Below are 15,003 nucleotides of genomic sequence, written 5' to 3' on the forward strand. Positions count from 1 at the left end.
TTTTATTTTTGTTAGGATTCCATACACGATAGCCTTTAACATTTTCGTCGTAGCCAACGAAGAAGCACTTTTCTGATTTTGCATTTAGTTTACTTCGCTTTTCATTGGGTATATGAGCAAAAACCTCACTACCAAATGGTTGAAAAAAATCTATTTTAGAGCTTTTACCCATCCATAGTTCGTAGGGAGTTTTATTTGCAATAGTGCTAGTTCCTGTCCGATTAATTACAAACACAGCTGTATTTACCGCTTCAGCCCAAAATTTTAATTCCATATTTCTTGCATAAATCATTGTTCGAGCAGCTTCCATAAGAGTTCTCATTTCCCTTTCTGCAGAACCATTTTGTTGTGGAGTATAAGGGACTGTTCTTTGATGGCGTATACCTTCTTTTTCAAATAACTCTTTCATTTTTGCATTGACAAATTCCGTCCCATTGTCGGAACGAAAAATTTGAATATTATGACCATACGAGTTTTTAGCCAATTTTAGGAATATCTGAACTTTTTCATATACCTCGGATTTATATTTCATGAAAAATACAAAACGAAAATGAGAAAAATCATCTTTCAAAACTATAAAATACCTGGAGCCACCAATAGATTCCACCTGTATTGGTCCACAAACATCGGCATGGATTACTTGACCACATTTATTTGATACGATTTCTCGACTTTTGAAACTACTTCTGTGATGTTTTCCGTAAATGCAAGCTTCACATACAAAATTGTCGTCTACAAAATCTATGTTATTAATTTTCAATATTTTTCGAATATGTTCAATATTTTGATGAGCCAGTTTCTCGTGCCAGAACTGTATTGATGACTTTTCATTTGATGCAAAATTTGCTTCGAATTCTATAACTTTCAAACACATGACAGTTAAATTTCCATGGCGTTGTCCCAATGCAACAACTTTTTCATCAGATTTTCGTTTAAATTTCATTGCATTACTGTCACCTTCCAAGTTCAAACCTTGATCTAGTGCATGGTTTAGCGAAAATAAATTCGTTTCAATTTGTGGAACGAAAAGAACATCTTTTAAAATTCCATTTATCCAATTAGTACCATCAAATATTTTTACACGGACAGTTCCTATTCCATGAGCTTCAATATTACCTTTAGCAATCTTTACATTTCTTACCTCGGAACGAAAGGTGTGAAACCACTTACGATTCGCTGTCATATGATGGCTTGCACCTGAATCCAGTAACCAACTGTGCTTTGTAACTTTGAAATTGTTTGCATCGGAATTCAAAGCTGTCATATCTTTAGAAAAACTGTTTTGAGGGCAGTTTCGCTTCCAATGGCCTTCCTCGCCACAGGAAAAGCATCGACCAATAGGTTTGAAATTACCAGTATTACGAAAAGTATCATGATGTCCGCCATTTTTATTTGTATTTTTATTATCTTTGCTTTTTCTACCTTTTGATGCAGACAGTGCTTCAATAGGTTCAATTTGTTTTCTAGAAATCAGGCGTTCCTCTTCAATTACCAGCCTTGACCGAAGGTTATCTAAAGTACGTTCTGACTTGGTTGCAGATTCCCATGCACTGCTAAACGCTGCATATTCTGATGGCAGTGACAAAATTATTTTTGTGATGACCATATCATCTGAAATTGTTTCCTTCAGATCTCTTAAACGTTTAACCAACTCTTCAATTCTTGAAATATACGAAATCATATTTTCATCAGCATCTTTCATAAAATTAAAAAATTTCTGATGCAGCAAAAGCAAACTGGATTCATTCTTCTTTTCAAACACGTCATGTAATTTTATCCACATCGCCTTTGCAGATTCACAATTAGTAATATGGATAATCTGCTTACTACCAATTGATATGCCTATAATCTGCTGAGCTTTAGCATCCTTCTTCCGCCATGCACGGATTTTAGAGTCATCATTCAGTGGACATTCCTCATCTCCTGTTGCTACCTCGTAAACATCTGCCGCAATCATAGTTATTTTTACTTGAAACTTCCATGTCGACCATTGGGCAGCATCGTTCAATTTCTCGATTTTGCTTTCAGACTCCATGTCTGTATTCTTTACAGTTCTTTACAATATCTAAGCTTTGAGAATGTGGTCTGGGCCCATAACCTGTTGAGCCAAATTAAATTCAACTTTTCTTTTCGGGTTTAATATCAAGAATGAAAAAACTAATTTTTATTAATAAAAATTTCAAATAACAAAAATCACAAAACATATTCAGTTAAAAAAAAAAAAAAAACAAAGTGAATAACAATCAAGTAATAAACAAATTATTTCAACACATACATACATACATACATACATACATACATACATACATACATACATACATACATACATACATACATACATACATACATACATACATACGTTAAATATATCTTAAATTTTATAAAAATATATAATATGGCAATAACATTTGCACATTAAATTAATTTTCGATATCGAGTGTTGCAAGCCCTTCATATAGACATACAACAAACATTTTTTAAAAGGTTCCAAATCGGCCCTATCCATTCCGCATAGATTATAAAAATTAGGCTGCAAAAGCTTTAAAGTTTTCGATATTTACTATAAACTAAATTTTTTAATACAAAATCGGAAATTTTTGACATAAACAGGTGTCATTGTTTGACCCACGACATTTACCCAATTTTACTACCCAAAAATGTAGATTATTATTAAAAATTCGTGTAAATTTATTTATAAATGGTTTTTAAAATCGATTTGCCGCGAAAGGTTTTTACAACAAAATGACTCGAGAAACAGGTTTTTGTTATTAGAACTCTACTGGCAACCACGTAGTGATAGGGCCTAATATTGGTTACAACCTAATAGACAGTATATACGAAAGTAAAACAGTAAAATACGTTGACTATTTTGGATTAGCTGCCAAGTTCGTACTTTTCCTACATTTAAGTTCCTACTTTTCCTACACTGATATGGTAAACTGTAGCGACAGTAAATTGTAGATAAAATCTTGCAATTAGATACATAATATAAATTTCATTAATTTTATTTCCTTTGTGAAGGATATAATTACGTTCAAACATTTGGTTAGTCATCATTCTTAGTTAGTAAATATTATAATATTGTTATTAATTTTTACTGCCTTATCCATAAACATTAATCGAAAGTTTATCGAACAAATTTTGTATGAAAATTTGATTTATACATCTTTGATAAAAGTTTATGAATAAGACCCTTAGTGTAAAAAAAACTATTTCACAATTTTACACTTTATACATTATACATACATTCATATGTACATTAGGGATATAAATAATTTTGGCATACCACCACGTGATGGCCTATGTTGAATAAGAAATGAAAATTTTTTTAGGACATTTGGAATCAAAAACATCACGCGCTAATACCAATTTCTAATATAAACCAATTTTATAATTCATGTTTTTAATTGTTTTTTATTTTAAACAAATATGGACATTTCCGCATAAAAGTGTACTTATGTTTTTCCTATTTCTTTCGTATTTCACGCAAAGGAATGATATGAAATATTAATATTATATAAAAGGTCTTTGAGAGGCGCTTTGAATAGCATATCATAACTTTTTGCGCTAGTTCAAAAAGATCGATTTTTTAAAATTTTTACATAGATTTATGAACTGAAATTAATATATCATAAACCTCATTAAATTTTATTTGATTATTTGAGCAACGTTCATTGCAAATTATGGATCAATAATGTAAACAACAACATTCAAAATGTTATTTACATAGAAAGCACGACAATAAGGGCATTTTTTAGGTGAACTTGTGTAAGTATTACAGTTAAATTGAAATATTTCTATAAAATCATAAAGTCATTTATGCCACTATTGATTAAATAGCTAACGAGTAAATGAGAAATGGCATCTTAGACTGAACTAAATATTAATTTTCGGCGGGAACATTACCAACTTACATTTTGGGGCCACCCTAATGTACATATGTTTGTTAAAAGAACTATAGGTCCTGGAGGCCCTAAGAAGATTAAATTTCTCCCAAAACAATATTTTATCAGAAATGCAAAAAGTTGAGTTGGTCAAAATGAGGCTTACGATTTTCGATATTAACAATAAAAGTTTAATGTAGCAGTTTTTACTAAAAATAGATATAGATACATACCGTACTTATACTTATAAACTTTGAAATTAATAAATTCTTAAAGAACGACATAATAAAAAAAAAGAAACCAATGGACTGAAACGACACACATAAATACTTATTTATGTATTTATACTATTTATATTATTTAAGCGATAATCTTATTTACACAGAAAACTTTTTAAGGGAATATTGTTAAAATCTCTGAACCATGACAAATGTTGAAATCGTTTTCTAAATTTCTATTTCTTTCTGATTTGATATTTGTAGAGAGAATGTATTTCAGTACACATTGGTCAGGCTGGCGTACAAATTGGTAATGCCTGTTGGGAACTCTACTGTTTGGAACATGGCATCCAGCCTGATGGACAAATGCCATCTGATAAGACAATTGGAGGCGGTGATGATTCATTCAATACTTTCTTTAGTGAAACTGGTGCGGGTAAACATGTTCCACGTGCTGTGTTCGTTGATTTGGAACCAACTGTAGTTGGTAAGTATAGATCTATTTAAATACATATGTACACATACCATAGCGCTCATCTACAACAAAAAGCATAACTTCGAGAAACACGACTTTAAATGTTTTTTCTATTTCTTAAATAACTTTTAAACAAATCATCGGATTTGAAATCATCTAATATATGTATGTATTATCCCAGTAAAAAATTTTTAGACTTTAGGAAGCTAAAAAGGGAAGTAACTGCATCTGTATTCGCTTACTATTAAGCCTTACTGAGAAGCAGGAAATAAGGGAATACCAATGATAGAAGTAATTTTATAATGTAAGCTGAAAAAAATTAAAAGCTTACTACTATCCCTTACAGAGAAGCAGATTGTAAGTGAAGTATTTAAATAATATTTAAGCTTACTAGTGGGAATGCTTCCAAGTGGGAATTCGCTATATAAAAATCATGCCTTATCGAAGCAGGTTTGTAAGGGAGAAAATAGCTTCGTTCCCTTACAAACCTGCTTGCATGTAAGCTCCAATTTTTACTGGGATGTTTCTAATCTGTATTTATTACTTTCTTAAAATAATATATATACATATACATATGTATATATGTATGTACATTTTTAAAATTTAATGAAAGACTCTAGATTCTGGAACGCTGGTCTTGTACCAAAAAACTATATACATATTTATTAAGGAATGTCAGTTATAAAGTACATAATAGATTGGAAATTACTTCATGTTTTTTTTAGATGAGGTACGCACCGGTACTTATCGTCAACTTTTCCACCCTGAGCAATTAATCACTGGTAAAGAAGATGCTGCCAATAATTATGCTCGTGGTCATTATACAATTGGTAAGGAAATTGTGGATTTGGTGCTCGATCGCATTCGGAAACTTGCCGACCAATGTACCGGATTACAAGGTTTTCTTGTATTTCATTCCTTTGGCGGTGGTACTGGAAGTGGTTTTACTTCTTTGCTCATGGAACGTCTCTCTGTTGACTATGGAAAGAAGTCTAAATTGGAATTTTCCATTTATCCTGCTCCTCAGGTAATAAAAAAACTTAATTGTATCTATTAAATAAATATACATACAGACATGAGTACAAAAGGATGGAAGATTTACATTTTGTTGGACTGAGATACTTTCACTTACTTTAAACATTTTATCTTCATAAACGTAAAATATGTAAATTTTAAAACGACTTTAAATTTACTCGTTTCGTTTAAACATGAATTTTTCTTTATTCAAGCAAATGTTTTGAAATTGATCGAAAAGAGTCTGAGTAATTATCGTTTATGTTTAAAATTGAACTTTTTTAATTTTTCATTTTCTTCATACTCTAAGTTGGTGATGATTCAGTTTCTTACTTTTGTAACACAATGTGTCGTCAAGACGCTTTACCGATTTTGTTCTGTGGGCAGACTGTGACTTACATATTTCCAAAAGTATGTGTGCTTAGTAATGTAACTTGAAAATAGTTCAATAACCACCAAGATATTTTGTATTATACATACATAAGTATTTTATTCGATATAAAGTTAATTAATTTGCTAATTAATTACAAATATCGTTACATCCGCTTCCTATGTTATCTATACATAGTGTACTATTAAATTAAATTATTTCGTTTTTAGTATTATAAATTAATTGATTTTTTTAATTAATTCTTTCACTAAATAGGTATCAACAGCTGTCGTTGAGCCATACAATTCAATCTTGACTACCCACACGACACTTGAACATTCGGATTGTGCTTTTATGGTTGACAATGAAGCGATCTATGACATCTGTCGTCGCAACTTGGATATTGAGCGACCTACGTACACAAATTTGAATCGTTTAATTGGTCAAATAGTGTCATCGATTACGGCATCGTTGCGCTTCGATGGTGCCCTAAATGTCGATTTGACTGAGTTCCAGACAAACTTGGTGCCATATCCCCGTATACATTTCCCATTGGCTACGTATGCTCCTGTTATTTCGGCCGAGAAGGCATATCACGAACAATTGACTGTGGCTGAGATAACGAATGCATGCTTTGAACCAGCCAATCAGATGGTTAAATGTGATCCCCGTCATGGAAAGTATATGGCATGCTGCATGTTGTATCGCGGTGATGTTGTGCCAAAGGACGTGAATGCTGCTATTGCTACCATTAAAACTAAGCGTTCGATCCAGTTTGTCGACTGGTGTCCTACTGGCTTCAAAGTTGGCATTAATTACCAACCACCAACCGTTGTACCAGGTGGCGATTTGGCCAAAGTACAACGTGCCGTTTGCATGTTGTCCAACACCACAGCAATTGCAGAGGCATGGGCACGTTTGGATCACAAATTTGATTTAATGTATGCAAAACGTGCTTTTGTACATTGGTATGTGGGCGAAGGTATGGAAGAGGGTGAATTTTCTGAAGCTCGTGAAGATTTGGCTGCATTAGAAAAGGATTACGAAGAAGTTGGCATTGACTCTGCCGAAGGTGAAGTAGGTGAAGGTGACGAATACTAAAAATGTTTCGATCATGGCAACTATTCAGATATATATTAGTGCGTAATATATACTTGCTAATAGTTTTGATTACTGAAACATTTAATTGGAATGGACACTGATATGAATAAACCCGGATTACGAATGAGCCTAATTTTAAAATAACATAAAAATATGCACCTTTACCATGTATCCGTTTGCTATATTGTCTGCAATTTTCTCTAACTTTTGTTATTAACCAAGAATTTATCAATAAACTTTTTTAATTGTAAGTTTTTTTTACAAATTACACTTAATACCATCGATTTTTATTCAAATACAACCCTTTTCATCATGGTAAATGTTGATTTTTTGAAAATCGAATAACCCGTTTTTGTGTTTTGAAGGAACGGGTTTTGAATACTTTTATTGTTTCGTATTTAATGGATACTTAAATTAAATTAAACCAACTCCCCTGAAACATTATTGGAACACGTGATCCGTTTAGTGGTCCTATGTAATGCAGGCATGGATTATGTTTACCTTTTTTAAACAACAATGGCCTGCATTACATGGGACCATGTAGTGGATCATCTGATCTGATTACTTCCATGTAATGCATGGATGGATTAGGTGGTTCTTACCTGGGACATTACAATGTTAAATGGAGTATGTTTTTTCCATATATTTGGATTAGTTTTGGACCAGTGCTAGTCCTATTTACAAGCGTGGTCGGATTCGTTTAGCAAATTTTATTTGTAAAATTGATTGGAAGACATTTTTATTAAATTGTATCAATCTAAAGATTATATTCCAATTAAAAAATAATAGAAGAATACTTTAAATTTGGGCCTGGAATTTTATGGATGTGATGTAATGTCTATGAGAATTACTTAAACGTCTGTCATAAAACTAAGAAATTTAAGAATTAACTAGGATTACATAGTTTCCTTAAGTTGAACAAAAGTGTCCCAATTTTTTTCTAAAGTTGTTATACATTAGGGAAATTAAATAAATAAGACGATTAGATCTAAAGTTATGATCTTTTAAATTGTTTTATTAAATAAATTTATATTTGTTTAGACAAAATTAAACATAAATATTAATTTTTTTCTGAATTTGAAAAATATCACCGGGTTTTTTCAAATGTCAACTATACGAACTATTCAAAAACCAGTTTTGAAAAATGTCGATTGACACCTTATGAATATCATGCTTCCATTAATTTCACTAGTTCAAATACAAAAAAGATATAATAAATTCAGAAACTGGGGTTAAACTTGTTGTCTATCGAGTTTTAGTTAGAAGCTCTCATCAGTGAACTACTGATCTCTTGTTCATATAAAGCTCTAATTGTTTTTATAAATAACATGTAATTTTTGCAACAATTTTTGCATTTTCTGCTGCATTAAATGCAAACGGATAATTTCAGCATTACATTTCATCAGAAATGTGCCATGCAGTTACTTTAAGCACTACATGTTACTATCAAAGCACTATTTTTAAAACATTTAATTTTCTGGAATTTATTTTTATAGACTTCATGGGAAAATTTATCAAATATGAACTATTGATTACAATAGTGAAATGTAGTGAAAGTTTCGACAAAATATCGACCGCTTAATTTATAAGAGTAACTGTTTAGTTGGAAATGCGGTAATATTACTAGTGAGAGTTTCCAATTGGCACTTTTCGTACAGTAGGGTAGTTCTATATGTTTGCCCATTAATCTTCTAAATGGGAAAACACACGGATGCATTCGGTGGACTTGTAGCTTCAAATATTCTTGTAAATATTGAAAGTATTTTAACTCAGGATATTTAGGTGAATGTTTTAGCACTGATCTAGCATTATATGGTTATCGATGATCTTATCGATCATTACGAAAATCTGCAGTGTCATTTATACTTATATAAAACATATTTGTGCCAATTTTTACAGAGATATTAGTATATTTGACGTAATAATGGCATAAAAAGCCCAAATCAGGAGGTACGGTTGTATGGGGCTAGGTGAAATAATGGACCGATTTCAACCATTTTCAATAGGCTTCGTCCTTGTGCCAAAAAACATGTTTGGTCCAAATATCATCAAATTATATTAAAATTGCGGCCTGTACCTTGCGCAAATGGTTTACATGGACAGCCAGCCAGCCGGACAGACGGACGGACGGACGTACATATCTTAATCGACTCAAAAAGTGATTCTGAATCGATCGGTATACTTTTGTGTAGGATCAATATTTTTGTGTGTTACAAACATCAGCACAAACAATATTGTAAACCGTAATATATATTAAAGGATACAAATTTTAAAAGACCGTAGAAGCAATTGCCTCCAATGTCATCACCGTGTTAAAATAATGAGTTAAAATACTAGCATTTTAACTTATTACTTTTCAATGTAAGTTTTTTCTGGAATGGTAATATTATTAAAAAATGTGCATTTATTATTTTAAATAAAAAAATATTTTTTCCCCAAAAGGGTTTGTTCATCCCCAAATAAAGCAGTTGAAACTTTAATTATTCTGGATTTATATATAAAATTAAATATTTCATTTAAAAAACAATAAATATATAATACAATTCTCAATCAATTGTCCTTTTATAATCGAAATACGTACATACATAGTTACTGTATTCAAGCAGTCAATAATATTTTTATGGCCTTTTTAAATAGGGGATTCAAAATATTTTATGTATTTGCAAAATGTTTTAACCCTAATATACACATACATACATATTTATAATATACCCTACAAGCAAGAAGATACGAAAACGATACGAATTCGTATTGCTTAGAAGAAAAAAATTATTGCGGCAACAATCATATTCGTATTGCGGAAGATACCTCCTTCGGGAGAGATTGTACGGCCAGGGGGATACTTCTAAGCAATACGAAAGCAATACGAAAGCAATACTCCTAGAAGACAAAAAAGAGACATTGCTAGATAATCAGCATGGTGAAAATAAGAAGATATCTTCAGATAATTGTCTGGAAGATATATTGGAGATATTCTCCTATTATCTTTAGGAAGAAAAGTATAAGAAATTAAAAAATTGGCAATTTGAAGACACATTTATTAGTGTTAGCAATAAAATATTACTTTTAAATATTAACATTGCGATATCAAAAAAAAAAATTGCTTGGATGATTTTCTTCCAAATTATAAAAATTTAATATTGCTTTGATATCTTTTATGGACGATATCTTCCAAATGTTTGTAGGGATATAACTTTTAATAATTATTCTATATTCATATAAAAAATAAAACAAAATTTAAATAAAAATTTCAATTAAATATATTACGCAATAAATATTATGTCTAACATCTCTTAATATTCTACTAGTATTTTACAGGATATACATAGAAGCACAATTTTTGTCCAAAAATTAAATGTAGTTTAATTAAATTAACATTGTTAAGATTAACGATTTTTTATTATTCAAAAAATTTATTTTCTGAATTTTTATTCCTTGCCAAAAACTCATCAAGCCAGTTTTCTATTACAGGTAAGTTTTCATCACTCCATTTTTCTTCCTCTTTTATGTTTCTCAAGGATTTTTCGATAATATGCAGCGCACTACCAAACTCTTCTTTGTGGTCATCATAGAGTTTTTGGACCATGGCATGACCTTCTTTAGTTGTAAAAACGCCAGTAGCTGAGCCGATTAAACTATTCCACAGATTTGATTTGTTTTCGAATCTAACAAAAATAAAAAATATTTCAAAATATCAATAAAAATATAAGTGAGAAATAATCAAAGTTTTTTAATTATTTTATTATTATTGTTAATTATTTATTTTATTTATATTATGTTTAAACGTAATTATTTTAACAATTTAATTCAATTTGAAATCAATTGAATTTAAACTATTCGTTTTAACTTGCAAACATTTTTTTCAATTTATAACTGAATTTCAACAAAAAAGGATCGCAGTTTGTTATTGAAAATTTGCAATCAAAAGTAACAAGTAAAAATTTCAGAAAAATTTTAATGCATTGTTTCTAGATAACGTGCGAGTACTTTTAGTAAGAATTTTACTTGTTTTTTATGTATTTATTCAATAATAAAAAAGCCAATTTGTCCTATAATTCTATTTTTTTAATGCTGAAAAAATTACTTCTTGAGAATAACTTCAGAAGTAGTGAATTTGGAATCAAATAAAAAGGACATCCCTCCTATGACAAGCCTGTTTTAAAATCATTACTTCTTCAACTCTTTTTCAGTACTTCTGGAAGTTGTTTTTTTGTTGGGCAGCCATAAAAGAAAAATATAAGAATGTCCAGATTTTCTTGAAAAAAGAAGGGATAATGAGAACCAGAACAATATCAATTAAAGAGGTTACAAAGAGGTTGAAAAATATTCCAAAAGTTTCAATTTGAAAACATTATTAAAGTGTGTGAAAACTAGCAACTCAAAAGCAAGACACAATCCAATAGTCCCAAAAACCACTTCAAAACAGTAAAGAATCTGAGGCATCAGAATCACACGTGCTAATTTTGTTCTCATATCCTTAGATAAAAATTGATTAGTGCGATAAACCGTACTAAAGAATTCCAAATTCTACCGGACACAGAATCAATATGATATTTGAAGGAAAGTTTAGAGTCTAAAACCATCCCAAACACTTATGATGTTCAACAAATTGTATTATTTCATCACCTAAAAACACTTATAAATTAGAAAAGAAAAGATTTATAGGACCAAACATCATGTCTTTAGTCTTAGATGTGTTAACCTTTAAAGAAGGCAGTCATCCAAAGTCTAATATAGTCCAAATTAGAGTTAATATCATTCTCAAAACCGACAACCAGACCTAGAACAACCAAACACATTCCTCAGCTTCAAAATCAGCTTAGTAAAATCAATAGAATTAAAGGCTTTTGATATTGTAACAAAAACTTTCATACAAGAATCGGTCTGTAATTTCGTATGCAATACAATTAGAATATATACGTCTCAATTTCCATACTTATTTCAATCAAATACATCTTATTTTAAATGTAACTGTCAGCACGTTGTGTAACAGTATGTTAGGTGCAAAGCTGGGAAGGAATAAATTCTATTGGGAATTAATTTCCTTAAATTTTTAATTCCGCTTGACATTTTTGAATGTACCACTCTTTAAAATCATTCTCTGAAATTTCGTTCTTAAGCTTTATTTCTTCACACAAGACAGGCATAATTCAAAATTCGGGTTTAAAAAAAAAACTTTTTTGAACTGTATAATAAAAATGATGTGCCGTTTTTAAGTTTTTCATTTAGTTTTATTCATGGTAAAAATATCATATTTTTATCATGGTTTTATTTATAAAAATGTTAAAATATTCAGCGTGAGGGGGATTTTTTGTTTTAAAAGTTAAAACGTTAAAAGCCATGTTTATACGGATATTTGAAAAGTAAAATTTAATTCAAATTTAGTTGAAAAGCATATATCGTCATATGAAATCCAAAAAGCCTTAAGTTACATGGAACACATTTTTCAGGAGAAGCAAAAAACTTTCTAAAATGATAAATAATCCAAAAATCTTCAACATTTTCTAAAGTTAAGCTTATTTTTATTGACAAGTTAGTATTTGAAGAAAAAAATTGGGGTTTTTGTTTTACTTACGGAGATATGAATCTTACGCCCTTGAGAATTTGTTTTTTCTGAAACCCAAAAGGGCGTAACTTATGTTTTTTGAAAAAATTCTAAAGCTGTTAAAAAAAACCCTTAAATCGCAATGTTTCGCTAAAAGTCAACTATAACATTTTACAATTTCAATGTTAAAAATTCAAAAGAATTAAGATTATTGATTTCTTCGAACTGTGATATTAATATTATTAATTGAATATTCTTCAGGCTCGAGTTTAATAAAATTCAAAAGAATTATTAAAATTTTCATGAATTTTAAGGTATTTTTAGAACATATCTTTTAGAATTTCGAAAATAGGGACGTTGATTTTAATTGTAGGAGTGTAAAATTTAGCAGGAACATGTATTTTGATACGATGCATCATAATCAATAAAAATAAAGTCGATTTTGATTTGTTTGTAACTTAGAGCCTTTTGGATATATATAACGATATGAATTAACATTTTCTATCAAAATCTTAATTGTAAAATGCCATAAAACATTCAAAGCAGTTTTTTGAAACATTAATGTTTCAAAAAACTGCAAATAGAGTTCTTTTTGCCAGTGTTAAAGTTTTGTAATCATTTTCTGAACTGGTACTGTTCATATACGACTATATAGAATTATGTATGTATTTACCTTTGCCTTATGACATCCCAGTTGTTTGAGAGAAAATTAAATAATGTAGTGTAACCACTTGAACCACCAGTCAACATGTTGAAAATTAAAAAAATATCATTTTCTGTAAAATTGGCATTGTTTTCTAATATTGTTATATTTAGTAGGCGATTGATCTTCTCGGGTTGAACCGGACAACCAGCTAATGTTTTCAACAAATACGTTCGTTCGCTTTGTATCCTGGTCTTGGGGAAATTAATAACACGCTCCAAACCAAATTCCCATTCTTCAATTGTGCCCCACTTAAAAACGGGACAAATAAATTGGTTTGGAACACTGAAAATAATAGAATTATTATTCATAAGAAGTTTGTAATAAATTATATAAAATACCTACAGAATTTGTTCATCAGGGTTAGGACTATCCATCCATAACTTAAATGCTTGTTGAGCTACTTCAATACATGGTTTGTAACCGGCTCTGCATAAAAAGGTTTCAGCGATTGATTTTAAATCTATTTGCCATGTCTCATTATTGTTGGGTTCACTGAGTTCTTCATAGAGAGGTGTTAACAATACTCTAACATAGGTCTGAAATACAATAAATTATAGTTATTTTTAATATAATACTATAATCCCCAATTATTCGAAATATGTATAGGCTAGGCATAAGGGATTTTTTTTTGCGGTTCCCATACACTTTTTAAATAAAGAAATAAATATCAGCGGTCTTCACCTTACTTAGGGCATCCTGCCCTAAGTAGATAAACTTACCTCAAATTTTTTATGAACATCAGACATGTCTATGTGTCTTCCAATATGATCAATGAACGTAAAAACTGGATTCCAAACAATATGATTTCGTTCAAACTTCATGAAAAGGGTCATGTTTAAAGCTGTTGCGAAACTAAGATCTCCTGCATATGCTAAATTCCATGCATCATGTAAAAGCTTGGCTCTAAAATAGGGAATTTATATACACAATGACAAATATAAATACATATGTACATAAAAAATTATATGATAATAATAATTTAAATGTTAACCTGGTATATGTTGGAATATATTTCAGACCTTCTTCAGTCTGCAGAAAAGTCGAGAGTAAATTCCAGTTCGTAGTATCGTAATTCACCGGAAACGGTCCTATTTCTTCTGGGTTGATTATAATAAATTTATCAGAATTTGGCAAATCATTTATGATCTGACTTCTCTTCTTTTCAATCCATACTTGTGGTTTTGTGTTTGAAAAATTTAAATTTTGCTGCTGGATGATAACTAAAGGTATCCACCATAGCATTTTATCACGTTCTGGTACATCGTGTGGTCTTTCTCTTAGATACACTTTTTGACTTATTGTAGCCATTTTCTTTGCGTAATCACGTTCAACATTTATTACAGGCAATCTATCCTTTGTAATCCATGAACCAGCTATTTCGGCAATGCTATACTGAGCTGGCAAGGTTTGATCAAGTATTGCTTGTTTCGTAAGAGCGTCCCACAAATCATCACCAAAAAATGTACCATAATGCCGGTCCGCAATAAATTTTCTAATGCCAGCTTGAAAAGTGGATCCGCCAAGCGTATAATTAAGCATTCGTATAACAAGTTCGGTTTTATAAGATGTTGTTTCTTGCTTCATACCCGTTATGCGCGAATGTGGATATCTCTTGCTAAACTCGTAGTAAAGTGAATACAATACAGTCATGGGATATTTTCCATTAAATTCGATACCGTTGTCAATCTAG

General features: G+C 30.5%; 2 protein-coding genes across 4 annotated transcripts in view; one reads left to right on the forward strand and one right to left on the reverse strand.

Moving 5' to 3' along the window:
- Positions 1–7,337, forward strand: part of LOC119606503 (tubulin alpha-3 chain) — a 58,451-nt gene extending 51,114 nt beyond the window's left edge. For both annotated transcript variants that reach the window (XM_037960035.1, XM_037960034.1), the window contains exons 2-4: positions 4,367–4,589; positions 5,303–5,604; positions 6,238–7,337. In XM_037960035.1, the coding sequence (XP_037815963.1) occupies positions 4,469–4,589; positions 5,303–5,604; positions 6,238–7,062 (1,248 nt within the window). In that variant the 5' untranslated portion in view covers positions 4,367–4,468 and the 3' untranslated portion in view covers positions 7,063–7,337. The remainder of the gene's footprint in view (positions 1–4,366; positions 4,590–5,302; positions 5,605–6,237) is intronic.
- A 2,967-nt stretch (positions 7,338–10,304) lies between these two features.
- The window catches only part of LOC119606501 (aminopeptidase N), a 75,470-nt gene continuing 70,771 nt past the window's right edge, over positions 10,305–15,003 (reverse strand). Inside the window, exons 9-13 of one of the 2 annotated variants that reach the window (XM_037960032.1) lie at positions 14,305–14,999; positions 14,033–14,216; positions 13,656–13,849; positions 13,281–13,595; positions 10,305–10,727 (exon numbers count right to left, since the gene is read on the reverse strand). In XM_037960032.1, the coding sequence (XP_037815960.1) occupies positions 10,463–10,727; positions 13,281–13,595; positions 13,656–13,849; positions 14,033–14,216; positions 14,305–14,999 (1,653 nt within the window). In that variant the 3' untranslated portion in view covers positions 10,305–10,462. The remainder of the gene's footprint in view (positions 10,728–13,280; positions 13,596–13,655; positions 13,850–14,032; positions 14,217–14,304; positions 15,000–15,003) is intronic. The other variant, XM_037960033.1, reaches the window with a different exon arrangement.

The sequence above is a fragment of the Lucilia sericata genome, unplaced genomic scaffold (genome assembly GCF_015586225.1).
Source record: "Lucilia sericata isolate MDLA Ls3-8-SP2 unplaced genomic scaffold, ASM1558622v1 Contig000595F_arrow, whole genome shotgun sequence".
In the NCBI taxonomy this organism is placed as follows: domain Eukaryota; kingdom Metazoa; phylum Arthropoda; class Insecta; order Diptera; family Calliphoridae; genus Lucilia; species Lucilia sericata.